General features: G+C 40.9%; 2 protein-coding genes across 7 annotated transcripts; both read right to left on the bottom strand.

The window, feature by feature from the left end:
- On the bottom strand, positions 1-24,855 carry LOC135581327 (uncharacterized). 6 transcript variants are annotated; one of them, XM_065104136.1, is made up of 9 exons: positions 24,459-24,855; positions 22,710-22,951; positions 6,841-7,310; positions 6,628-6,749; positions 6,470-6,536; positions 6,173-6,256; positions 1,942-2,036; positions 973-1,167; positions 1-835 (listed from the first exon to the last, which is right to left on the bottom strand). In XM_065104136.1, exons 1-9 carry the CDS (start codon positions 24,648-24,650, stop codon positions 566-568), a joined length of 1,737 nt encoding a protein of 578 aa, XP_064960208.1. In that variant the 5' UTR covers positions 24,651-24,855; the 3' UTR covers positions 1-565. The 6 variants fall into 6 exon arrangements, with proteins under 6 accessions (XP_064960208.1, XP_064960209.1, XP_064960207.1 ...); XM_065104137.1 differs by having other exon boundaries at positions 6,488-6,536; XM_065104135.1 differs by having other exon boundaries at positions 6,173-6,536; positions 6,628-6,719.
- Positions 24,856-25,704: 849 nt separating this feature from the next.
- Positions 25,705-27,369, bottom strand: LOC135610098 (CBS domain-containing protein CBSX5-like). The gene is made up of 2 exons (XM_065104133.1): positions 26,978-27,369; positions 25,705-26,747 (listed from the first exon to the last, which is right to left on the bottom strand). The coding sequence occupies exons 1-2, from the start codon at positions 27,304-27,306 to the stop codon at positions 25,904-25,906; spliced, it is 1,173 nt and encodes a 390-aa protein (XP_064960205.1). The 5' UTR covers positions 27,307-27,369; the 3' UTR covers positions 25,705-25,903.
- Positions 27,370-27,968: the final 599 nt, after the last annotated feature.

Below are 27,968 nucleotides of genomic sequence, written 5' to 3'. Positions count from 1 at the left end.
TAAATGTTGATTATAGTTGACAAGAATAATATATTAATAAAAAATGACTTATACATCTATACATGAAAATTGTAAACTTCGAATGTTCTGAGTGAAATCAAAATTTGACTGTTTTACTTTTTACAAAAAATAAATGACAAACACAGGAGCCCACAATCTTATGATAATCTATCAAATGACTTTATCAGCTAAGCTAGTAAGCATATTAAAAAACAAATGAGGACTTCACATCCTCGCATTTTCCCGCATTTTCTCAACAATATGTCTGCTCTTCTCCTCTATATGGCGTTTCTTTTCTTCCAGCTTATCTCCCATCATCTTTCCCAAATCCATCATCCTCGCATGCCTACTACTCTTCTTTGGCTTCTCATCTTCCTCAGGAGGTAGTAATGTTGGTTGATCGTCCCGTCGCAACTGCCTCCATGCTGCTTTGGCTATAGCTATTTTCGGTTTCACAGGTCAACAACGGTGTCTTCAACTAAGTATTCATGCCACCATGAGAATGATCAGGCGAAGCAGATCCAATCACTCTGCCACCGTAAGTGGAAGACTCGGGGAGGGCTTCCTACGCTGGCTGTTCGACATGTATTACATTCTTTGCTTCGTCAACTTTGTCATCAAGACTGTCTTTAGTTTTGTTACTACCATCAAGCTTTGGTTTGTCTTCCCTATTTTGGGGCACCGGAAACTCAGGCCATGTCATTTCAGTGTTTTCATTGTTGATCCACATAAATGGTGCGACTTTTCTTGGTACCCAATCATCCTTTTCAGCCAACATCCATGGGATGCATATGGTTTCACAATTAGGGAGCACAAGACTGTCTCGAATTGCAGCCTGCAAAGTAACATTGCCATAAAGTTAGACGAGCTTCTAAAAGCGCAAGATACTACATAAAAACTCGTACCAAGTTCCTGAGCTATTATACTAACATTTCAGACAAACGAAATATGAACATAGAACTAATATAGCACCTTAAATCGATTGCTGATAAGCAAAGCAATGTGGCTGCTGGTTATTTTCCGATCCCCAACTGAAGACTCCAAATTCCAATCTAATTCTGGCATTGTTGTGAAGCCAAACCATAGTTGATCAGAAGGTGGTGGCTTTATATATAAGCGCAATGTCCCACGAAGTGAAATGACTCGTATTGACAAAGAAAGTGGTACCTTTTGCAGAAACACAAATGTCATCCTTATAAAATGACTCTAAAATTATGTGGATCTGAACTTAAATGTTCAAATTGTAGAAAACAGCAAATGGATTCAACAAAGAAGAGAGAGCCATTGAGCACAAAATTGATGCTAAATTATAGAAAAAATCAAAGCACAAAAGAAAAAGTTATCAAATAAGTCAGTCCGTACAATAAGGAAAGTACTTCAATCAGTACAAATTACAAGTATATAACATGCATATCCTGTTATTTCATTACCATCAGACTGTAAGATTACTCATTTTCACTGGGCTAAAACCTTTTTGATGAGAACACGACATTCCCCTATATATAGTATTACTCACTGAGCTCAAAACTGCTTGTAAATATATATACTATTACTCATCTTCACTAGAGCTCCAAAATTCCCCTATCTAGTTTCTTCATCAGGGTACTGGTCTAAACATCAGTTGATAAAAGGGATGTCTCTGTGATCCTATACGAGAGCAAATATGAGTCAGACAAAGTCAACATGGAAAGGACATTAAAGGGAATTAAGTGGCTGTCTATGTGATCCAACTGTAGTTTCCCAATGTGCTTCTTAAACAACTAATTCCGTTATGAAGAACCGGAGTATAATAATGTTGAAAAAGTGATAAAAAAGATCCATCAACATCTTTATCACATCTGTTTTCAAGTAATAGATTTCCAACTGCAAGTATCATATTATCGAAATTAATTATCTTTTAAGAAATATCAACTTTCTGAAATACATTATACTGAGACAAACCTGTGAAACTTGATTAGCAAGAGAATGTAGGATGGCCTTCCATCTAGACACATGACCCGAAGTCCAACTGGCACTCTTGGAGTTTCTAAGGCCATCTGAATAACAATACTTGCTAAATTTAGTGACAGAAAAATCTACAATGAATATTTTCTTATTCACTTGGTGCTAATATGCATCTCCACGTCCTACCTTACTGCATATATCTTTGTGTGAAGACAAACATATGTTATAAGATGCACAATTTTTTACCAAAAGCAAAAAATTACACTATAAAAATTGAAAGAATGATAGTATGATGATATGAGAACAGAATACATGACAGAATGAAATTATTTCAGGTACACACAATTTCATTTGTCAAGGCCTGTAAAACACAAATTTGAAGAAATATCAAATGAGTAAAGTTATCGATACCCATATAACAAGTCTTAAAGGCAAAGAAAGAATTTTTTTAATAGTTGATCCAGATAGCATTGTTTCTTGTCAAAACATATTGGCCAGAATATCAACTTACAAGTACAAAAACTATCTTTATTATGCTCAATAACAAGGTTCGCCACACCGCAACATCGGGCGGTACATATTGGTCTGACAGGGGACTGGTACAGGCATTATTTCAGTACGCCCTACCATGTGTTGGTATGCTCGGTATAACTCGGGACAGTTCGGTATATACCATAACAACAGCTGGTCAATACACCGGTACAAACTGATAAGATGAACAATACTCAAAGGTATAAAAGTTCTGTTATGTACCATCCATCAAATGGATCATGCTATCCAAATGTGATTAAAGGTCTCATTTCATCCTAATAAGCTAAATCTATACCATATCACCTTAGACTTTTAGCATATACAACCCACATGAGAAGTCGTACTTATTAAAAACATGCTATATTAAGTGGTTGATTCACAGTAGGGGTCACATACCTCAGGATGAAGCAAGAGATCGTTGTTGGAGGAAGTAGAACACATTTCAAGTGTTTTCTAATACTGGTTTACTGTGGCATTTTTTTTTCTACTTTTTTTTCACTTATCTTCCAGTGAGAGACAAGTCAAATTCAGAGAGGATATGGATCATCAAAGTTTATCTTTTTTTGTTCTAGGGGGCATTACTAAATCTCATTATAATGTCAAAATACATTGGAAGGTGATTCATAGTTTTGAATTTAAACTTGCATTTGAAACATAATTTAAACATGGCATAACAAATATAGTTCACAGAGCATGGAATAATCAATTAGCCACCTAATATAGTAAAATGTGTTGAATCTCGTATTTTGATGATGAAACTACTTGATATATGTTTATGATTTAATCTGCGTTTTGAGTGACGCAGGATGCTTTGATCAGAATGAGACAATTAAAGCAGGAAAATCATGTCAGAAGATTGGACGTCGGGCCGGTGGATCGGTCGACGTATCGACAGAAGGCTTCGGGCCGTGGACTCGGGCATCGGGCCAAGAAGAGCGGGTATTGCGCCAAGGATATCGGAGTTGCGGAGTCAACTGGCCGATTGGGCAATAGGCCGCAGGAGAGGACGATGAGCCGAAGAATCGGACGAAGCGTCGAGGGACCAATGACATGTCGGACAACTTGGTTAATTGCTTAGGATTAATTGTCTCGATCGAAGTTTTGTTTTAATTGTGCAGGATTAACTATGATAACGATGAAGACATAAAGCGAAACAAAGTGTCGGAGTCAAGCGCGAAGGATTTGTTGCCAGTTCGAGAGTTCGACGGAAGTCCGAAGGTTCGTCGGGAGTTTGCGGAGCTCGCCGAGAAAGATCGGAGCTTGCCGAAGAAGCTCGTTGGAACTCGCTAAGAACAAATCGTGAAGTCTAGGAGCTTGCCGGGAGTCCGCAGAATGGTTTCCGAGAGTTCATCGGAAGACCGCCGAAAGTTTGCCGGAAGCTCGCCAGAAGAAGTCTTGACTTGCAGACTTTGTAATAGCTTAGAAAATGTCTTTAAAATCATAGTTAGCACATTAATTAGGGTTAGGATTAGGTGTTAATCCTATAACCCAAGTAGGGGCCAATTTGGCCCAAGTTCGGATTGGTTTGGGCCAAGTTTGGAGCCAAACCAAGTGAGCTGAAATAGTGAAAGAGGTGGCACCGCCCCAGCCAGGAGGTAGCACCGCCCAGGCTAAGTCTTCCAACGAGGCTGGGAGGTGCAACCGCCCCAGCCGGGAGGTGGCACCACCTGAGCTCAGTCTTCGAGCAAGACTGGGCGGTGCAACCTCCCTGACAGAGAGGTGGCACCGCCTGAGCTCAGTCTTCGAGCTCTGGCAGAGAGGTGCAACCGCCTCTGTCAAGAGGTGGCACCGCCTGAGCTCAGTCTTCGAGCTCTGCCAGGCGGTGCAACCTCTCCAGTCAGGAGGTGCAACCGCCTGATCCCGGAATTCCGGGATTTGATCGTTTTGAGCTCCAAATTTGAACTGGGTTGGGGCCTATAAATACCCCACCCATTCAGCACTGAAAGAGCAAGAACTTAAGCCGAAATCTTGATCTTTTCAGTGGTTCTTAGAGCTCAAAACTGCTAGTTTTCCTCCTCCTTCTGTTCTTCAAGTTTGAGTTGTAAAGAGAGGAGAGAAAACATTTGTAAGGGTTGTCTCCTGAGCCCGTCAAAAGGAGTGAATCTGTAAGAGGGTAGTTGGCCTTCGCCTATTGAAGGAAGGCCCCTAGTTGACGTCGGCGACCTCGTCGGTGGAGGAAGCCAAAAGTGGAGTAGGTCAAGGCTGACCGAACCACTCTAAATCTCTGGTTTGCGTTTATTTTTGAGCACTTTATCATTACTGCAAACCTCCTTCATTACTACTGCTCTCTGCGCTTTCACGAACAAGTTCTAAGTGCTGTTCTTCCGAATCTGCATTCAGACGTAAATTCGTATTTTCGTACATTACAGTTTACGTTTACGTTTGATTCTGCAGAACTGTCTTCCGTGCTTTTACGAACGAGTTTCTGTGCAGTTTACGTTTACGTCTTGATTCTGTTTATAACTGCAAACTGATTTTTGCGAACGAGTTTCTTTGCAGTTTACGTTTACGTCTTGATTCTGTTTATAACTGCAAACTGATTTCTGCGAACAAGTTTCTTTGCAGTTTACGTTTACGGCTTGATTCTGCTTAGACGTAAAACTGTGTTTTAGACGTAAACTACTTTTGAACGTAAAACTACGTTTAGATGTAAAACTGCGTTTAGACGCAAACTGCGTTTAGACGTAAAACTACGTTTAGACGTAAAACTGTGTTTAGACGTAAAACTGCGTTTAGACGCAAACTGCACTGCGCTCAGACGTAATCTGATCTTAGACGTAAACTGCGCTCAGACGCAAACTGCGCTTAAACGCAATCTGAGCTTAGACGTAAATCTGCGTTTAGACGCAAACTGCGCTTAGACGCAAAACTACGCTTAGACGCAAACTGTGTTTAGACGCAAACTGCGCTTAGACGCAAAACTGCGCTTAGACGCAAACTGTGTTTAGACGCAAACTTCGCTTAGACGCAATCTGCGCTTAGACGCAAACTGCACTTAGATACAAACTGTGAATCAGCTTTTGCATCATAATAGTTTCTATCGAACGAACGCAGCTTTCGGTTTTAATCGCTGTAAAATTTCCGCTGCACTAATTCACCCCCCCCCTCTTAGTGCTCTCGATCCTAACAAAATGGACCATGGCAGAAAGCAAGAAAGTTATAAATACTTTTTACTCGCTGTTAGAACATGGTAATGTTGTGCGGCATGCCTGATTTTAGGGAAGTACACTGTGAACTAGTGTGACCAATATCAGTCTCCTAATTGTTTATCTAAGACAAAATCTAAAATTAGCAACTTAATTTTAGATTTTGTCTTAGATAAAATCTAATTCATGAAAGACAAAATCTAAAATTACCAATTTTTTTAGTAGAAATTTTTAATTTTTTCTAAAATTCATGAAAGACAATAAAATCTTTGCAGTCAGTCAGAATACGGACAATTCGGTCCGGTTATCATTCTCATGTTCTCTCTGGAAGAGACAAAAAGGAGAGCTGAAACATGAGATGATGACTCCTGATCTTAGCGAAACCAGAAACTCAGATTACTCATACAACAGTATGCATGGAGTGAAATGGCAGTGAGCTTGACATTGGCTTCTCTTTGTTTCCCATATTAAAAATACATTTCTATAATTCAACATACTGCAGCATTCTATCAGAAAAAAAAGATATTTAACTTGCAAAACATTACTCTTACCTGCTTTATCCACTTCATTTCTGTTACCCATTCCAGTGGCTGAGTTGCTTGGAGATTTCAACTGGTTTCCATAATGCTCAATACCTTCAAGAAAATCGGAATTCAACTCGTAAGTAGAATTTGATTCTAAACTTGTTTTTATCAAGTCCTTTTGCAATTCCAATTCACGAACTTTAAGTCTTGTCTCTATGTCTAATATTATACCACCAGAGTATTCGATATCAATTTCCATAGACAACACCTGATTCAAGTCTACAGGGAAAACTCTCATTCTATGAATGTAAGGTAGAACGCTACCAAGATCTAAGCCAGTACATGATATTTCACACAGATAACTTGGTCTTCTTGTATTTGACAATGTCGTCTGTTCACATAAAAAGGAAATATCAGAATCCTATATATGAACAAAGAAAGCAAGAAGGTGATCAATCGGGATAATTTAATATGAAAATAACCTGGATGCATGCTTTTATGAGATTATTGATCTCAATACTATTTTTTGCATCAAAAAATAGCCTTGATAGCAACAGATTCCAACAAAGTGTACCTTTATCATTTACAAACTTTTCATCAGCAGCTGCATCATGAATACCAGAATGCAGATATTATGAAAACGAGTACAAGTTTGTTATAAAGAAAGGCTGTGCTAACATCTCAGAATGGCTTACTTGAAAATTTGTCTTCAGATGAACTAATTACAAATCCATCACTTGATGATGCACCAGCCGTGGAAGGTAACCTCTTGTCAATCTTCCTTTCACCACAACTTGATGATGAGATTGAACTTTGTCTACTTTCTAAAGCATTTTTCGAAGCCTTCTTAGAAAATTTTTTCAGAAAAAATTGAACTCTGGAGGATTCATCAATCCTACTTGTTCTGTTAGTAGTCTCAGTATAAAGCGTTGATGGCTTCAGAAAGGAAGGATATTCAATACTTAAGGATGACAGATAGTCTTGGAAATCTTCACCCAACTGAGAGAACCAGTTCCATTTTCCCCTATCAGGGCAGGAAGCAAGACGGAGTGCTTTGCACCAAGATTCCTTCTCCCAAGAAGTGTCAAAGTACAAGTAACATGCCTTACTCCCCTTATAAATCTTTGAGTCATTGCTCTCCAATTTAATGGGATACCTTTTAGCCCTAAGACGGGCAAGTCAGACAAAAAATATTAAGTATTGTTAAGCTTGGCAATTTATTCTAGCATCAAACATGAAACAGAAACATATAATGAATGACCTTTGTTGTGCACATCCATACACGGTATTCAGATTACATGTTGTGGCAGAAACCAACCTAGTTAGGCCATCAACACTGATAAAAATCAGTCATTTTTGGGATTACAACCCAAAACAAACTGCTATGACACCATTATACTTTCACTTGACCACATTATACTGAGTTCCATTAGTTCTAATTACCAAGCAGCAGCCCTTATGGAGATAATCCCACATCCAGGACAAAAAAGATGTAAAATATAAAGATGAGTTATGGAGGCCTGTCAGCAGATATAGTGGATATCAAACCTTATTTCAGACTGTTCTAATTTCTTCGAAATCTAATCATGTTTTCTAAAGATGTTTCCACTTTATTTCTTTTAATATTTATGAGGTATAAGGCTATTCTAGAATTTACTACTTAATAAGGGATCATTTGGTCAGTCGGCCATTGGTACAGCCCTTAGGCTCACGAAAAATTATCCGCTTTGGGCGATGGGCATACCTGCACGGTTTTGTCCTTTCAGAGCATGTGAGCTCCGAAAAGCCGCCAGAGTTTTGTCCTTTCAGAGCATGTGAACTCCAAAAGGCACCTCTAACGGCCTTTTGAAGCATGTGAGGCTATTTAGTCCCACATTGGTTGAGGAGTATGGGAACCAAGGGCTCATAAGTCCGCTAGGTCTTCCTTACCCACAGAGGTGCCTTTTGGAGCTCACATACTCCAAAGGGACAAAACCGTGCAGGTACGCCCATCACTCAAAGCGGACAATTCCTTGCGAGCTTACGGGCCGCACCAATGGCCGACCGACCAAATGATCCCTTATCAGATTGGCACTAGAAGGAGGGCCCGAGGCCTGCACCTCGGCCGAGCAAACTCGTGTTGAATCTCGTATTTTGATGATGAAACTAATTGATAATTATGTTTATGTTTAACTGCATTTTGAGTGATGCAGGTCTACTCGATCAGGATTAGACAGTTAACGCAGGAGGAATTGACATTGCGCCGGAGGAGATCACATCAAGATATTGGACGGCAGAAGGCTTCGGACGTCGGGCATCGGGCCAAGGAGAGCGAAATTACGCCAAGGATATCGGGGTTGCGAAGGTCAACCGCCGATTGGGCAACAAGCTGCAAGAGAGGACGATGCACCGAAGAATCGGACGAAGCGCCAACCAATGACGTGCCGGGCAACAGAATGTCAATTCGCGTTGTAATAATTGTCTAGATCGGAGTAGAGTTTTAGCTTGTGTGTGCAGGATTAACTACGATAACGACGAAGACATAAAGCAAAACAAAGTGTCGAAGTCAAGCACGAAGGATTCATTGCGAGTTCAAGAGTTCGACGGAAGTCCGAAGGTTCGTCGGGAATGCTGCCGGAACTAGCCGAGAATGAGTAGGGAGCTTGCCGAAGGGTTTTTCGGAAGCTCGCCGGAAGGTTCGTTGGAAGTTCGCGGAGCTCGCCGAGAAAGATCGGAGCTTGCCGAAGAAGCTCATTGGAACTCGTCAAGATCAAATCGTGAAGACTAGGAGCTTGCCGGGAGTCCGCAGAATGGTTTCCGAGAGTTTATCGGAAAATCGTCGGAAGTTCGCCGGAAGCTCGCCGAAAAAAGTCTTGACTTACGGACTTTGTAATAGCTTAGAAAATGTCTTTAAATTCGTAGTTAGCACGTTAATTAAGGTTAGGATTAGGCGTTAATCCTATAACCCAAGTAGGGGCCAATTGGGCCCGAGTTCGGACTGGTTTGGGCCAAGTTTGGAGCCCAACCAGTGAGCTGAATTGGCCTAGGCGGTGGCACCGCCCAGCACCCGAGAGCTGGGCGGTGACACCTCCTGGGCTGGGCGGTTGCACCGCCCAGCACCCGAGCGCTGGGCGGTGGCACCGCCAGCATCGGGAATATAAGAGAATTCAAATTTTTGGAGCCCAAATTTGAATCCTCTTGAGGCCTATAAATACCCCTCAAGTCTCAACTGAGAACACAACTTTTTGAGCAACAAGTGATTGAGAGAAAAGTGTCTTAGAAGAGTCTTTGCTAGTCTTGTTTTCAATTTGCTAGTGTTCACCTCCTTCTTTCTTGCTGAAAATCTGTAAGAGAGTGAACCGCTTGTAAAAGTTGTAAGAGGGGTCTTTAATGCTATACTGCTTTGTCTCCGTCTTACTTATCTCTTTAAGTTAAAACGCAATCGAAACGGTTTTAAACGAAAACGTTGCTTTTATCGTACGAAGTTTACGAAAAGTGTTTAAATCGTGAAAAGTTTATCGCACTTCACCGCTGCACTAATTCACCCCCCCCCCCTCTTAGTGCCGCTCCGATCCTAACAATTGGTATCAGAGCCCGGTATTTCTCATTTCGGATTTACACCCGAGAGAAATGGCTCTTAATGGCTTTCAAGAGGGCTTATCGGTTTTTCGTCCACCGTTGTTTAACGGATTGGACTACACTTATTGAAAAACTCGAATGAGAGTTTTCTTGATTTCTATGAATTTGGATTTGTGGAATATCGTTGAAAACGGTTTTCAACTTCCCTCTAAACCGATGAACGAATGGTCGGATTTGGAGAAGAAGTATTTTTCTTTAAACGCAAAGGCTATGAATGCCTTATTTTGCGCTTTGGACAAAAATGAGATCAATCGGATTTCTATGTGCGAAACGGCTTTTGATATTTGGCGTACACTTGAAATCACGCACGAGGGAACTAGTAGAGTGTTAGAACCCTTGCAGATTCTAAACTTGGGGTTGATCTCGTTAGGGGATCGGCCTCCTTGGAACTCTATAGGGGTTCCTCCCTCCAAGTTGCTGCTCAAAGGCTACAGAAAAGATTCATCTATTGCTTATCAAAAGAGGAGGAATACATGACTATTTATAGGGCTTCTAAACCCTAACTCCTAATAGGACTCCTACTTAAAACTCTTACTTCTAACCAACTCCTAATAGGACTCCTACTCAAGACTCCTATTCCCTTACAACTCCTAATTCTTCTCTAAGAAAAAACCTCTTACATGAATGTCCCTCTCAATTAGGACTCTCCTAGCTAGAGTCCTAACAGAATGTCCCTAGCTAGAGTCCTAACAGAATGTCCTTCTCAATTAGGACTCTCCTAGCTAGAGTCCTAACAGAATGTCCCTCTCAATTAGGACTCTCCTAGCTAGAGTCCTAACAGACCCGCCCTCTTCAAATCAGCCTTGTCCTCAAGGCTGAGATTCCATGAACTCAGAGAACCGGGTCTTCAGCTCCTCATATGGTTCCCATGTGGCGTCTTCAAGTGGTAGATTATTCCAATGCACTAGTACTTCAGTAGAGGGATGTCGGCGACGCATCACGATCCTGCGATCGAGGATGGCTTATGGTTGGGCTTGAATAACTCCATCCTCAGTTGTGTTGGGCAGTTGTATCTGGGGTGACTCGTGTTCTCCCAACTTGGGCTTTAGGCATGATACGTGGAAGACAGGGTGAATTTTGGCATCCTCAGGTAATTTAAGTCTGTATGCCACGGCTCCAATACGCTCTGTGATCTGATAGGGCCCATAAAAACGTGGGGATAGCTTCATGGAGGCTCGAGTATTGATAGAGAGTTGCTTGTATGGTTGTAGGCGAAGATAAACCCAATCTCCCACTGAAAATTCTCTTTCACTTCGTCGTGTGTCGGCTTGCTGCTTCATTCTGGCTTCAGCGGTAGAGAGATTATCTTTTAACAGTTGTAAGAGTTTGTCCCTATCAATCAATTCTTGGTCAACCTGATCTACCTTGGCCGAGCCAATTACATACTTTGGAATCACAGGTGCTGGTCGACCATACAATGCTTCATAAGGGGCACATTTTGTAGATGAATGATATGTAGTATTATACCACCATTCGGCCCAGGGAAGCCATTTCTCCCACTCTTTTGGTCGGTCGCTAGCGAAACACCGGAGGTACGTCTCTAAGCACCTATTTACCACCTCTGTTTGGCCGTCAGTTTGTGGATAATACGCTGTGCTCATCTTGAGTTTGGTGCCTTGTAACTGAAATAACTCGGTCCAAAATTTACTAGTGAAGATCCTGTCACGATCACTTACGATGGACCTTGGCATCCCATGCAGTTTAACAATATTTTCTATGAAAATCTGGGCAATACTAGCAGTAGTGTAGGGATTTCTCACAGCACAAAAATGAGCATATTTCGTAAGTCGATCAACCACCACGAGAATCGTGCTTTTACCTTTGGAAGATGGTAGCCCTTCAATGAAGTCCATAGAGATGCCAGTCCATACTGAGTCTGGTATGGGTAGTGGTTGTAACCAAGGTTCGCAATACCGTACCGTACCGGTATTTCGACCTGGGCTCGGTACCGGTACGGTACGGTATACCGAGCGGTACACCCAGGTGTACCGAGTGGTACATCTGAGTGTACCGAGTACTGTAGCACTGCTACAGTGCTACAGTACCTGCTATAGTGCTACAGTAACTGCTACAGCTCGGTACGGCAAACCCTGGTTGTAGCTTCCCTGGATTTGCCACAGTTTCACCCTTGTGCTGTTGACATACATCACATTGTGCCACATATTCAACAATAATTTTTTTCATCCCTCTCCAATAAAAATTTTGCTTCACTCTTTTGTAGGTTCTTAGGAATCCAGAGTGCCCTGCTGAAGGTACGGAGTGCATTTCATGCAAGATGATTGCGATGCAAGGGGAGTCAGGTATAAGCACAATGCGACCTTTGTAGCGTAGATCCCTCGAATCCCAAGAGTAGTGGGCTATTGCACTTGGATCCTCCTCCAATTTTTTTATGATCTTGCTGATTTCTGGATCCTTCTTCCATTCTTCCCTAATGTCCTCGAGGAGACCGGTGATAGGAAGGGAGATGGCTGAAACCTTAACTTGTTCAGGTAGCCGTGAGAGTGCATCTGCAACAACGTTTTCTTTCCCCTTTTTGTAAATAATTTCATAATCAAATCTAAGAAGTTTGGTTACCCATTTTTGTTGCTCAGGGGATGATATCTTTTGCTCCAAAAAGTACTTGAGGCTTTTATGGTCAGTTTTAATTTGAAATCGTCGGCCGATCAAGTAGGGTCTCCACCTCGTTACTGCGTGTACAATGGCAAGCATCTCCTTATCATATACTGATATGTTTTGATGAGAGGGAGATAATGCCTTGCTAGTGTATGCGAGTGGTCGACCATTTTGCATGAGAACGGCTCCAATTCCGACTCCAGATGCATCGGCCTCAATGATGAAGGGTCTATTGAAATCTGGTAGCGCAAGCACTGGCGTCGTTGTCATAGCTGCTTTAAGTTTGTCGAAGGCAATAGAGGCTTTGTCCGACCATTGGAAAGCATCTTTTTTCAGTAAAGAAGTGAGTGGTGCACTGATCTTCCCATAGTCCTTAACAAATTTTCGGTAGTATCCCGTTAGTCCAAGGAACCCCCGTAGTAATTTCACGTTTGTAGGTTTCGGCCAGCCTTGCATTGCCTCAATTTTTGTTGGGTCTACCGCCACTCCTTCTAATATTATATGCCCAAGGTACTCTACTTTTTGCTGGAGAAAGCTGCACTTTGGTTGCTTAACAAAAAGAGTATTCTCCCGAAGGATCGTCAAAACAATCCGTAAATGCTGAAAGTGAGTCTCAAGAGAAGGGTTGTAAATGAGAATATCATCGAAAAATACCAGCACAAATTTACGAAGAAAGCTCCGAAAAATATCGTTCATGAGACTTTGAAAGGTTGAAGGAGCATTAGTGAGTCCAAAAGGCATTACCAAGAATTCATAATGGCCATCATGTATGCGAAATGCAGTTTTTGGAATGTCATCGTCACATACCCGAATTTGGTGGTAACCGGATCGGAGGTCCAACTTCGTGAAGACTCGAGCTCCTTTCAATTCATCAAGAAGTTCATCCACCACTGGTATTGGGTACTTGTCCTTGACGGTGATGTCATTTAAAGCTCGGTAGTTGATGCACATCCGCCAAGTTCCGTCCTTCTTGCATACAAGTAGCACCGGTGAGGAATAGGGGCTGTAACTTGGCCGAATCACCCCTGTTTCAAGCATCTACTTTACGATCTTTTCAATTTCATCTTTCTGGAGGTGAGGATATCGGTACGGTCGAGTGTTCGCTGGTGGCTTGCCCGGAAGGATTGGAATTCGATGGTCATGTTGCCGAGAAGGAGGAAGACCGCGCGGTTCAGCAAATATGTCAGCAAATTCAGTAAGCAATTGGGCAAGATTTTGATCTTCAATTTCTATTTTCTTCCCCTCTGGTTGCTACTGGAGGTGCATCAAAAAGCCACCATTTACCTTGTGTAAAACTTTCTCCATTCGTTGGGTCGAAACAGTGGTAACGTTGCTTCCGCGCTTCCCGCATAGGATGATCTGTTTGCCCTTACAGTAGAATTTCATAATTAATTTAGAAAAGTTCCAAGAGACATCACCTAGTGTAGTCAGCCATTCTATACCAAGCACTGCCTCATAGTCATCGATTGGTAGGAGGAAGAAATCGGTGATAATTTCTTGGTCTTGTAGTAATAGTTTCACCTGCAAGTATCTTTGGTCGCACTTTAGGATTCTGCCGTCGGCAACCTTTACATCGAACTTGCTGCAACCTTCAATATGCAGTGCCATCCGAGCAGCAACCTTACTATTCAGGAAGTTATTAGTGCTACCCGTGTCGATGAGAACAGTGATCGGCTGTTGTTTGAGAAGGCCTCCAACTTTCATCGTTTGCAGATTTGAGTAGCCGGCTAGTGCGTGTACCATAATGTCGGTCGGCTGTGACTCTTCTTCCATATCTTCTTCTTCATGTTCAAGGCTCTCTTCTAGATGTTCAATGACCTCTTCTTCTACTGGTTCAATCATAAGAAGTCTACCTTTTTTACAGCGATGCTTGCGGCTCCACGGCTCGTCGCAATGCCAACATAACCCCTTCGCAGATCGCTCCCGAAGTTCTTCTCTTGTTAACTTTTTCGGTGCAGGGACTCGGTTGATAGTAGGGGGGGTTGAGGGCTTTAGTATTGTAGGTCGTGGAGTGATCCTAGTCCTCCGGGCTTCATGGTTCAATCGCTCTTCTTGAAGTCGTGCGAAAGAGATGGCTGCCATAAGCGTGTATGGTTGTCGCGCCTTAACTTCTCCACGGATCTCCGACTTTAAGCCCTCAATAAAGGTCCCCAATAGTTGTTTTTCAGACCAATCACAAGTTTGATTAGATAATCTTTCAAACCTGGTTTGATACTCCTGAATGGTGGAGGTTTGTCGGATCTTTGCTAGTTGTCCGTCAATGTTCTCGTAATAAGTTGGTCCGAAGCGGATCAGTAGTCCTTCTTTGAATTGTGGCCATGAAAGGGCTCCATAAGTGTGTTCAAACCAGTCAAACCATTGTATGGCATCCCCTTCAAGATGTACAGCTGCAATTTCCACCATGGATGCATCCGCAGTTTTATGGTAACGAAAATATCGCTCCGCGCGCGAGATCCAACCAATTGGGTCTCCTTCTTCCCATCTAGGGAAGTCCACTCTCATGCGCGAATAGTTGGGGTCGGTCATAGAACCTCCCCTCCCTTGGAAGTCATCTCTTTGGGCATGATTTGATTGATTAGAGCTCTCTCCTTGATGTGATTTCTTCGGGCTTGGTGGTCGGCCCAAACCGAATTCGGTAAGGAGAGTCTGAATCTTATCCTCTATTCGTGCCTCAAAGGCTTCAAATTTAGCATTGATTGCCTCCTCAGATGTCATAGTATATGACTCCAAATCTATGATGTTAAGATCTCTCTTTTGTTGACGGGTTAAAGGCATGTATAGGTTTGATAGAAATTAGTGAAAGTTTGCTGCAGAATTGTGTTGTCTTGTAAGAGCAGAATTAACGTCGAAGAAACAGCGGTTTCTCGACGAAATCTCCACAAAAAATTTGAGAGATTTGAGGAGGGAATTGACAGAAATATCTCAGTTTATATGACAGCAAGGATGTCCAATTTAATCAAGAAAATTTCGGCAGTAACAGCAAGAAAATTGGTGTAAGTTGCGATAGCAGAATTCTCGTCGAAAAATTTCAGCAACTTACGATGAAATTTGCAGCAATATAGGAACGAAATTTTTTTTTTTTTTTTTTTTGGATTTTCGAATAGGGATAACTAAATTGCAACAGCAGTAAGGTAGGAAACCAGAACCTGTTGCAATTCACAGGGAGATCAAAGGTTGATCTGCGGTGGTGGAGATGACGGTGGAATTTGGCGACGATCTTTTAAGCAATTGTGGGAATTGCTTTGGGCGGTTGTGGAGGGTTGATGGATGGCAGTGGAAGGGCAGCGAGATGCCGAGAACGCTGCTCTGATACCAGGTGTTAGAACCCTTGCAGATTCTAAACTTGGGGTTGATCTCTTTAGGGGATCGGCCTCCTTGGAACTCTATAGGGGTTCCTCCCTCCAAGTTGCTGCTCAAAGGCTGCAGAAAAGATTCATCTATTGCTTATCAAAAGAGGAGGAATACATGACTATTTATAGGGCTTCTAAACCCTAACTCCTAATAGGACTCCTACTTCAAACTCTTACTTCTAACCAACTCCTAATATGACTCCTACTCAAGACTCCTATTTCCCTTACAACTCCTAATTCTTCTCTAAGAAAAAACCTCTTACATGAATGTCCCTCTCAATTAGGACTCTCCTAGCTAGAGTCCTAACAGAATGTCCCTAGCTAGAGTCCTAACAGAATGTCCTTCTCAATTAGGACTCTCCTAACTAGAGTCCTAACAGAATGTCTCTCTCAATTAGGACTCTCCTAGCTAGAGTCCTAACAGAATGTCCCTCTCAATTAGGACTCTCCTAGATAGAGTCAAAGACTCTAAAGTTAACATTTTAATGCATGATTTCGAGCTTTTTCGAATAAAGTCGAGCGAAACCATTGTTGACATGTACACCCGTTTTACGGATGTCGTCAATGGTTTACAAGCTCTTGGCAAATGTTTCTCGAATTTTGAACTTGTTAGTAAAGTTTTACGATCACCTTCTAAAGCTTGGGAATCAAAAGTAACGGTAATACAAGAAACAAAATATTTAAATATTTTTCCACTTGAAGAACTTATCGGCTCATTGATGACATATGAAATGGTGTGCAATGCACATGATGAACACAATGAACACTTGAACCACCTTCCAAAGAATAGGAAGGATTTAGAACTCCGGACAAATGGATACCATTTGAGTAATGACTCAAGTGATGAGGACAATGATGAACTTGAATTTCGAATACTAAATCTTAATAAGTTTATTAAATAAAAATCTAAAATAAATAATGAACTTGAACGGAGGAAGAGGCCAAAGAAGAGGAAGGCAACCAAGGATGAATCAAGAACTTCCAAAGGTGAAACGACGAATTGGGCTTTGACGGGCTTCGACTACAAGGTAAGTAACTCAACTCTCTTGAATTATTTTGAAATTACTTGATGTTTTCCATGATGCATTTTCTCTTTTCTTTTGAATAATTATTTTTCTTGAAAATTATATTTTTTATGTTAATAGAATAAAATGTTAGATTTAAATAATCATATATATGTGCTTGAGAAGCAAGAATGTGTATTTTGATGATTTTCATATTAAATTTCAATGATGATGCATGGTTTTTATATGGAAGGCTTGATGATATTTTTTTTTTAAACCTTGTCTTTGGTTTTCAAACATGATGTATGTTTTTGACATAAGAACAAAACTTGAGCATGCTAATATAAAGTCAATCACATAAATTAAAACTAAAGAAGTTTTAGTTATCTATAAGAATCATTCAAAATTATGTTCAATGAAACCATTGCATAATGATGTAATGAAAATATTAAACATTTTGAAACCATGTTTTAGTGTCATGCATAATGATCATGCTTAATAAATTTTAAAATTATGCATATGAATCTTGTGATTTATGGATTATTGATTTTTACCATAATGAAAGTGCATTATTAATCTTTGTTGTAATAAATCTTACACTTTCGGTTTTAAACATTATACATGTTTTTATTTGGTATAAGTGAAATAAAATCATATGAATTGAAACAACTAAAAAGAGGAAAATATTTTTTCCTTGAAAATTTATTTTTCTCTATCCTATTGATCTTGATGTTTATTATGATAAATCTATGTATACCATTTTGAATCTCTTGAAAGTAATGTTGATATTTTGATGATTTTGATGATTTAAATTTAAAATGAGTTTTATCAAAATCATGATATTGATTTCTTGGAATAACATGAGATTACCTTTGATGATCATTTTGATTCATGGAATTTTGGATTCATGACTTGGTCTTACATTTGTTTATGAGATGGTTGAAATCTTTGTACGTTTGAATTCTTCCCTTCTCCTTTCAATTTATGCATGTTATATGTTAAAGATTTAAAACCATGTTTTGGTATCATGCATATCTAAGAAATATTGATGTGACAAATTGAATAAGTTAAAAATGAATGATGATTTTTCTCTTGAATATAACTTGTGATATTTTTTATATAAATCATCATTTTGATTTCTCGACATTCGATACATGAGATTTTATTATAAATCAAAATTTCTCATTAATCAATCTTCTACGATTTTACTTGCTATTCTTTTGAGAGAAGATTTTCTAAATGAATCATGATTTTTCCTTGTGAGTTCTTGGAGTTATTACTTGATTTTTCTTTTAAAACAAGATCTCTTCTTTGTACTCCTATGATTTTTCTTGATATTTTATTTAAAGAAGATATTTACTATATGAATCATGTCTTTTGGTATTCAAATGATTTTATCCTTCATGACATGATTTCTTTGTATTTATGGCTTGCATGGCTTGAAATGTTTTGGTATGATGCATGCAATGATGAAATATTCATAAAGTTAAAATGATGTATGTAATACTTATGATAATGATGTACATGATGTATTTATTGCATATGATGTGTATCATGAATGCTTTAAATGATGAATGTTTGGTATCATGATCAACATGTTGATAAATGCTTGAAAATTTTAATGTTTGAGTATCATGTATGATATGCTTATTAATGATGATTGATTTATTTTTCGGTATCGTGCATAAAAAATAAGGTTATTGAAATTGTGTATGTTTTAATTTGAATATATAATGATGCACAAATAAGAATGATACTTACCTTTGTAATAATATGAAAATTGATATAAGGGTCTTCCCTTCTTTTTGACAATGACAAAGGGGGAGCAAGAATTTCTAGCGTGGACATCATGAAAAGAGGCAAACTAACTAGTTTGCACAATTCAAGATGAAAGCAAAAATTGCACTTCTCAAAAGAGAAGATGCAAATGTAACATTTGCCAAATTGTTTGCTTGCCTCATGTAAAACATTATCTCTTGCTAGTTTGACATTTTTGCTAGCTTGTATGTTGCAAAACTTGATCACTTTTTCAAACATTTTGCTAGCTTACACTTTGCAAAGAAAGCAAAAATGACACTTCTAGAAGAAAAAGCTTATTATTTTGAACATCACAAGCTTGCCTATCTTAAGAAACAAAAATTGCAAAAGTGCTATCTTGCCTATCTCAAGAAGCAAAACTTGCAAATTGCACATTGCAATAGGAAGCAAGAATTATGAGCTTACACAAGAAAGCTATCTTGTATTTGCTTTCGAAATTTTTGCTAGCTTGTATATTGTGAAATTTACATATCATAAAAATTGCTAGCTTGTAGTCTAAAGAGAAGCAAAAAGTTGCTATCTCAAAAGAAACAAATGTGCTATCTTTCCTATCTTAAGAGGCAAAAATGCTAACTTGCACATCTAGCAAAACTTGACAAATTTGCATATTTCAAGAAGCAAGAGTTGCTTTCTTGAACATCTCAATATTGCTAGCTTGCATGATGTAGAACTTACTATCTTGAACATTACCAAAAGTGCTATCTTGTATGCTGTAAAACTTACATATCTAAAACTTGATAGCTTGAATGTCCTAAGCATGATGCATTACTTGCTAAATTTTCTAGCTTCAAAATTGCATGATGATAAAACTTAATATTATGTTTTTCATGCAATGAGTTGAACTTATATTACAAACACAAAGAATAGTTGTACTTCTCCTTTTTGTTGATGACAAAGGGGGAGAAGTATGTTGATGACATGATATGCATAAGTCTATGCATGAGTTCATAATGACGTGTTGCAAGTATTCATGATGAATATTGCAATAACTTAAATTCAGTTTGAATTCAAGGTTCTATCAATATGGCATATTGATAGGGGGAGTTTGTTTAAAACTCCGGGAGTCAAGTTTAACTCCGTCATAAATTGGTTGTCATCATCAAAAAGGGGGAGATTGTTGAATCTCGTATTTTGATGATGAAACCAATTGATAATTATGTTTATGTTTAACTGCATTTTGAATGATACAGGTCTACTCGATCAGGATTAGACAGTTAACGTAGGAGGAATTGACGTTGCGCCGGAGGAGATCACATCAAGATATTGGACGGCAGAAGGCTTCGGACGTCGGGTATCGGGCCAAGGAGAGCGAAATTACGCCAAGGATATCGGGGTTGCGGAGGTTAACCGCCGATTGGGCAACACGCTGCAAGAGAGGACGATGCACCGAAGAATCGGACGAAGCGCCAACCAATGACGTGTCGGGCAATAGAATGTCAATTCGCGTTGTAATAATTGTCTAGATCGGAGTAGAGTTTTAGCTTGTGTGTGCAGGATTAACTACGATAACGACGAAGACATAAAGCAAAACAAAGTGTCGGAGTCAAGCACGAAGGATTCATTGCGAGTTCAAGAGTTCGACGGAAGTCCGAAGGTTCGTCGGGAATGCTGCCGGAAATAGCCGAGAATGAGTAGGGAGCTTGCCGAAGGGTTTTTCGGAAGCTCGCCGGACGGTTCGTTGGGAGTTCGCGGAGCTTGCCGAGAAAGATCGGAGCTTGCCGAAGAAGCTCATTGGAACTCGTCAAGATCAAATCATGAAGTCTAGGAGCTTGCCGGGAGTCCGTAGAATGGTTTCCGAGAGTTTATCGGAAAACCGTCGGAAGTTTGCCGGAAGCTCGCCGGAAAAAGTCTTGACTTACGGACTTTGTAATAGCTTAGAAAATGTCTTTAAATTCGTAGTTAGCACGTTAATTAAGGTTAGGATTAGGCGTTAATCCTATAACCCAAGTAGGGGTCAATTGGGCCCGAGTTCGGACTGGTTTGGGCCAAGTTTGGAGCCCAACCAATGAGCTGAATTGGCCTAGGCGGTGGCACCGCCTAGGCTGGGCGGTGACACCTCCTGGGCTGGGCGGTGGCACCGCCAGCATCGGGAACATAAGAGAATTCAAATTTTTGGAGCCCAAATTTGAATCCTCTTGAGGCCTATAAATACCCCTCAAGTCTCAGCTGAGAACACAACTTTTTGAGCAGCAAGTGATTGAGAGAAAAGTCTTAGAAGAGTCTTTACTAGTCTTGTTTTCAATTTGCTAGTGTTCACCTCCTTCTTTCTTGCTGAAAATCTGTAAGAGAGTGAACCGCTTGTAAAAGTTGTAAGAGGGGTATTTACCCTTCCCTTTCAAGAGATTTGCTAGTGGAAGGTGGGAGCCTCATCGAAGAGGGGCCTCGCAAGTGGATGTAGGTCATTTGACCGAACCACTGTAAAATCGGCGTAATCTCTGGTTTGCATTTACTTATTGTCATTCATATTACTGCAAACCATTTGCACTTTAATGTTATACTGCTTTGTCTCCGTCTTACTTATCTCTTTAAGTTAAAACGCAATCGAAACGGTTTTAAACGAAAACGTTGCTTTTATCGTACGAAGTTTTCGAAAAGTGTTTAAATCGTGAAAAGTTTATCGCACTTCACCGCTGCACTAATTCACCCCCCCCCCCCCCTCTTAGTGCCGCTCCGATCCTAACAACTCGCTCCCGAGCCGTGCACCATGGCTATAAGCTCTTAGCTCCCCTACGGGAGGGAGCATTGATAAGGCTATTTAGTCCCACATTGGTTGAGGAGTATGGGAACCAAGGGCTCATAAGTCCGCCAAGTCTCCCTTACCCTTAGAAGCGCCTTTTGGAGCTCACATGCTCCAAAAGGACAAAACCGTGCGGGTACGCCCATCGCTCAAAGCGGACAATTCCTCACGAGCCAACGGGCCGCACCAATGGCCGACCGACCAAATGGTCCCTTATCACTATTGAAGTCATTCTTTTCAATATGTCAATTCAACCATACTCATGAACTTTATATTTAATATTTGTTGTTTCCTTTGTTGTTTGGTGGATCTTGCAAGAATATCATGCCTTCATAGCTTGATAAAAATATAATTGCCAAAACTAGCATATGCTAGGGTTGCTCAATTCAGTGTTTGAAGACTTGTCTAATATATTAAAATTCACATGGTTACCGAAGAAACGCAATCATATTGGCTTGCTCGAAGCCAACAGGATATAGTGATCATTGCTGGTACCAAGGTCCGCAATACCGTACCGTACCGGAGTTTCGACCTGGGCTCGGTACCGGTACGGTACGGTATACCGAGCGGTACACCCAGGTGTACCGCTCGGTATATTTAGGCGTGCCGATCACTGTAGCACTGCTACAGTGCTACAGCGTCGGAACAGTAAAAGACGGTCCGCGTACCGAAAGCCTGTCGGACCGGTACATACCGGACGGTACGATCCGATACTGCAGATCATGGCTGGTACAATCACCTAGAAACCACATGGGCACCAGTGTTAGACATAATTGTTTTTCTTTTCTTATTGTATCAACAAAATATCTATATCCATAAACACAAAAAAGATTTGTCTGTTTCCTTTACATGTCATTGATATTGATATTCTTTTTCTCTTTTTTGTGAACAAACCGATGAACATTATGTAAAAGAATTAAAGCCTCAAAATTAACTGAAACTCAAAAGACCCAGAACAAAACCAAAACTGAAAATGGACTTGGAACCTTGAGTGGTACTGAAGATATGCTGTTTAAAGTAGATACAGCATATCTCACAGACAATATATGTTTCAGAAGGGTCTTTGACTACCTACCTATACTTCATAGACATTATACACTTCAATATCATAGTATAGCTGGTAAAGGATATAGTTTTGTAGCTCAAACTGTGAATAGTTCCAAAGAACACTCTTGTGTTACATAAGTAACCAAGTTCAAGAGAGCAGTCTTGTATAACAGAAGTCATGTTCCAAAAGTTGTAGAACTCTTTTGGGTGATGCAGTGCATATGACAAGAAAATGCTTTAGTATGATAGAAGTAAAACATAACTGGCTTCAGATTATTCTTAAAAATACATAAGAAATTCCCTTATCCTAAATCCTCCATGTAAAACTGTGTCAATGTGGAAATTTCTGAAAGAGCAGTCCCTTTTAAGTAATTTACCACTTTCGTGAAGCTAAATTTGATGCAGAAACAGCTACCACCGTACAGCCCAAAAGTTGTATTGTTGTTTTAGAACCATCAGAATTGGACAAGATTAATGACTGATCCTTAATTTTAGCATATCTTTTGACAGGAATAACCTCCAGGATATCATTTTTCTTTTGTTGTTTGGTCCCTTTTTTTGGCAATTCATCAGTGTTAATTTTTCGAACTTTTTTTGGTTCTAGTACCCAAACTGAGCCCTGGTATTCAAAAGACAATAAAGCATAGATGTCAGCTAATGCAACACATAATGTAAACAGCAATGTTCATACATAGGCACAAATATCAACACGAAAAATGCAATGAAGGTATAACAAATCATGGCTAACTGATTTTTATTGACACATGAAACCATGTTAATACAAGCAATATCTTCAGAACCTATTCTACTTCCAGCTAGCCACAAAAGATTTCAAGAGCTAAAATCTGTCAGAAAAGCTCAACAAGCTCACAGAATTAAAGAAACACATTAGATTAGTTCATGACACTAAATAGCTGAATACATACTAAACGATCTTAATTCAAATTGTTCAGAAAGTTCATCATTGGCAAAGAGCAGTGCATGCAAAATTTTAGATACTAGAAGCAATGTATGGATGACCAATCTGATTCCATTAAATGTACCATATACATATATGTACATGTACATGTACATATACATACATATTTATAACACACACACACACACACATATATATATATATACACATACATGTATATATATGTATATGTATATGTATATATATATATATATATATACATATATATGTATATATATACATATACATATACATATACATATACATATACATATACATATACATATACATATATATATATATGTACATACATACATACATACATATATATATATATATATATATAATAATAATAATAATACAAATTACCACAAATACATCGCAAATATAAAATACCACTAAAGCACACTCAAATTCCAACATTAGTGTAATGAAACAAAAACTCTAAACCTGTTTCAGTTAAGATCATCGTAGACACAAGAAACTCATATTCCAGGTTACAGATATTTAGTTTTGGCAGAAGTTTCATGAGTTTTTGAGTCCTAATGCATATGATGCTGATAAGCATATAAGCCTCTGAGTCACGATATCTCCTATTGTTAACACAAGGAAAATACCAAATTTAAGAATCCAAAACCAACAAGTGCAAGCCAGAAGAACAAGTCAGATGAACTAATAATGCACTGAGCAAGTAAAAGGACTAGCTTCACTTAAAGGGTCATTGGTGCAAGGACTACGTGGAGCACCTCAGGACCTATCCCTGAAGATATAAAACTTCTTCTTATTGCTAAATGCTATGGCTGCTCTTACTAATTCATAAGAATCATTGGGAAATTGGGAATTACTACCAAATTGCATTCTTTGAGATGTCAGTAAAACGACAGATTGGCAAGTCATTCTTAGACGTTGTTAAGCAAAAGTCATCATATTTGGTTCTATTTTTCCTCATCATCATTCAGATAACTATCCCTAATTTTCCTCAAGTAGAAAACCAATGGCACAGGACATCAACCATCCAAAAAAAGCAAGTTTCAACATCTATTTTAAATGAAATCCTAAGAACTCACCAAAACCGGACCCATAAAACAAGGAAAACTACCAAGACCAAACCCAATTCGATACCAAAAGAAGCAAAAGGCCAGCGAGCAAATCGATTAGAAGCACCGACCTTCTTCTCAAAGGGAACAGTGAGCGACCGCTCGGCATCGAGACCGCGGGCGATCAACTGCGACCGGGAGGCCACGCCCACAGCGAGCCGCTTCCGGCGGAGGCGACCCATAAGCCACAGGAAGGCCAAGCCCTCGGCGGCCACCAGGGCCACGAACCCCGCCACGAAGCCGAACAAGAAGGAGACGAGCATCGTCTTCGCATCGACGGGAGGCCACCGAACCCTAATCCGAGGGGTTCTTCCAAGATCAAAGGAACGAAAATCGGAAGAGAGAAGGGAGGCGAATCGGCCACTCTCTCGCTCCCTATCGGGGATTAAGCGCCACTACCGAGTCATTTCGTCGAACGCTTCTAACATAATGCGAGACCGCTTCAAACGCCGGCGCTTTAGATTTGTTGGGTCGAGATAAAATGGACGTGAAGACTGAGATATTGGGGCCCCAAGCTAACGGTCTATGGGTGGGGACGAATTTAATGCTACGTCATTAGAGAAACAGAGCTTCGAAAAGGCACACGAACACGTGGCAGAAATCAAGGGTGGTAATTAAATCTCCATGATGGTAAAATTAATGGTTACGATCACTTGCATCTTTTTGTGGGTTTGAAAATTATTAAGCTTCTCTTTTAATAAGTTTATAATAATTATATTTTTTTTTAAATGTTATTTTACATTTCCATTCTTCTAAAGTTTTGTAGCGTCATGTTTACCCTTAATTTAATATGACATTATATATTTAAGTTTTAATAAATGAGTCTGATATATTATCAATCATACCAATATTTAATTTTGAGTGTGTGTATATCAATCTTCTTTACTGTGACTAGAAGAATAACAACATGATATTGGATGTTTCCTGTTGATAGAGAATATTCTCTCATATGGATTATGTCATTTGATCGGAAGAAAACAAGTATAGCCTTCATGTTTCTTATCAAATTTTTAATTTGCATGACACTCCATCTGCTTATGAATTATCAACTATAAATCTAAAATAATATGACTGACAAAACTTCTATCTAAATTGATGAATCAGCATGACAATTGACATCGGGAGGATGGAGTAAACTAAACATAGTGAATGATTATATATATATATATATATATATATATATATATATATATATATATATATATATATATATATATATATATATATATGTCGCATGCTGATTTATTGGAATGATTATTCTGCATTTATATGTTAAGCTTTTAATTTAGATTAGCAACATCAAACACATTAAACTCATAAGCTAAATGGAAACGTAGCAATTAACAGCAACCATCTAAACCAACACATTAAACCCCCCACAAACAACGATGCTTAGCGGACTAATGTACACGTACAGGAGCAGCTTAATTAAGAGAGAGAGAGAGAGAAAGAGAGAGAGAGAGAGAGAGAGAGAGAGAGAGGCGCATCGCTCTCCGCGCTCGTCGAGTCGAAGAAGCTAATCCAGCTGCTCCCGGAAGACGCTGAGGATATCAGAGAAGGCGACGATCCCCACAAGGAAGTAGTCGTCGTTGACGACCCACACGTAGCTCACCCGGTGCGTCAACGCCTGTATCATCACCGCCACCAGCGAGCTCTCCGGATGGCACACGATTGCTTCCTCTGACCGTCTCCCCATCCTCGCCGAGTAGCTCCCTGACCTCCCCGCCGACCTCAGCCGCCTCGGCCTCTGCAATGCCGCTGCTGGCGAGGACTCCTCGTCGGACGAGGACGAGGACGAGGACGAGGATGCCGAGGACAAGAACGGCGGGGAGAAGTCGGCCTCCAGGAGCTCCAGCATGCTCAACAGCCCCTTCTCCTGCAACCTGGCCTTGATGGCGCCTATAGCGGACTCGGGCGGAGCACCGAAGCAGTCGACGTAGGCCATGAGGTCGCCGGCGGATAGCGCGGCGAGGGCGGCGGCGACGCGCTGGTCGCAGTGGACGAGGGTGGAGGGGGAGATCTCCCCGAGGAGGCGGCCGTCGTCGGAGACGACAGCGACGGAGGTCTGGTCGACGAGGGCGGCGCGGATGAGCGGGAGCGCGGAGAGCGCGGGGTCCTGGGGGCGGACGGCCAGTGGGGCAGGGTGGACGAGGCCGAGGTCGGTGACGGAGAGCGCGGGGGCTGGGGAGAAAAGGGCGATGGAGTTGAGGAAGAAGCGGACGAGGTCCTCCTGCGTCAGCCAGCAGAACTCGAGGGCGGCGCCGCCTCCGCCCGCGGGCTTCCTCCGCGACGCGGCGGGACGGAGGGGCACCACCAGGCTCTGCGCCCCCTCCAGAATCGCGTCGAGGGCTTCCAAGATGCTGCAATTGCCATCAAGAAGCGTCAAATTAGCAACGCTGTTCATCAAATCCACGAATTTAAAGCAGAAAGGTCTAAAAAATTCTACTAGAAGAGTATGTATCGTAACAGAGAACCAAATAAGACCACTCTTTGTCTTCTATTTCCCCTTCCGTAGATCCAGAGAACAACATAAGATACTGCATCACCGAAAAAAGATCATCTTTTTTTAGGAAAAGGATGGCGGATGCACCTGGAGCTGGGCTCGACGCGGCGGACGAGGGGGGCGGCGGCCTTGGGCGGGAGGATCACGGAGACGGGTGCCGCGAGGGCGGCACCGGGCGCCGCGATATTCTCCTTGGAGCAGAGGTAACAGACGATGTCGACCATGCACACCGTGCCGACGCAAGCCTTCCTATCGGGCCGATTCCGGTCAGCGGCCCAGACGGCGAGGCGATCCTCTCCGCTGCTCCGGAGGGCGATAAGGGCGTCGCCGATGGTGGCAGAGAGCGGCAGCGACCTCACTGCCGGCTTCCCGATGCAGAGGTCGGACACCTCACGGGCCAGGGAGCTCACTGCCATGCAACGCTGGCGTTTCCCGAAGAAGAGAAACAAAAAGCGTCGTCCAAAGGCCAGATGGAGTCACGGGCGAGGGAAGCGGGGTGATGCGCGGGGCACTACTTATAGGCGCGGTGACCGGGAGCAGCCGGTGGAAGCAGGTCAGCCCGATGAGATGGCGACGTGGTAGGGGGCTGCAGGCGGTAGTAACTTGGCCGGCGGGGATTCGCGACGGAAGCGGTAACTTCGTTCGTGAAATACAACGCGTTGCCAAAAAGTTGCTTCCGGAGCAATCCGCGTCACGATACGGATTCCCTTCCCTTCCATCGCAGCCGTCTTGCCTCGTGATGCACGTCACATCTTGATAAGAAGCCTGATCTCGATAGAGACCTCATCTTCATAATAACTATTTAGTTATCTCACCAACATATATATATATATATATATATATATATATATATATATATATATATATATATATATATATATATATATATTGCAAGTGGCTTGGAAATAACCTTTTTGGCTGTAGGTGAGGTGACACAAGTTTGACTTAGTAGGCTTAGTACAATCAGGAGTTCCATAACTAAATGATATTTTACAGACAAAGGCATGAAATTGGTCCTCATAAAAGAATCAACAATAAAATATTCTATATGATGTCAAAATCATGTGATGAGTAAAAT

Source organism: Musa acuminata, chromosome BXJ2-4 (genome assembly GCF_036884655.1).
Source record: "Musa acuminata AAA Group cultivar baxijiao chromosome BXJ2-4, Cavendish_Baxijiao_AAA, whole genome shotgun sequence".
NCBI lineage: Eukaryota > Viridiplantae > Streptophyta > Magnoliopsida > Zingiberales > Musaceae > Musa > Musa acuminata.
The sequence above is the reverse complement of the archived record's forward strand: the minus strand, read 5'-3'. Positions and strand labels throughout refer to the sequence as shown.

Excerpts from the sequence above, each read along its gene's own strand:
- LOC135581327 (XM_065104134.1), bottom strand. The coding sequence starts at position 24,650 with ATGCTCGTCTCCTTCTTGTTCGGCTTCGTGGCGGGGTTCGTGGCCCTG. Across the intron at positions 22,952-24,458 it reads CTGTTCCCTTTGAGAAGAAG|GGCTCAGTTTGGGTACTAGA; the intron begins GTCGGTGCTTCT and ends TTTGAATACCAG. Across the intron at positions 2,037-6,172 it reads AAATGAAGTGGATAAAGCAG|ATGGCCTTAGAAACTCCAAG; the intron begins GTAAGAGTAATG and ends ATTGTTATTCAG.
- LOC135610098 (XM_065104133.1), bottom strand. The coding sequence starts at position 27,306 with ATGGCAGTGAGCTCCCTGGCCCGTGAGGTGTCCGACCTCTGCATCGGG. Across the intron at positions 26,748-26,977 it reads CGCGTCGAGCCCAGCTCCAG|CATCTTGGAAGCCCTCGACG; the intron begins GTGCATCCGCCA and ends TGGCAATTGCAG.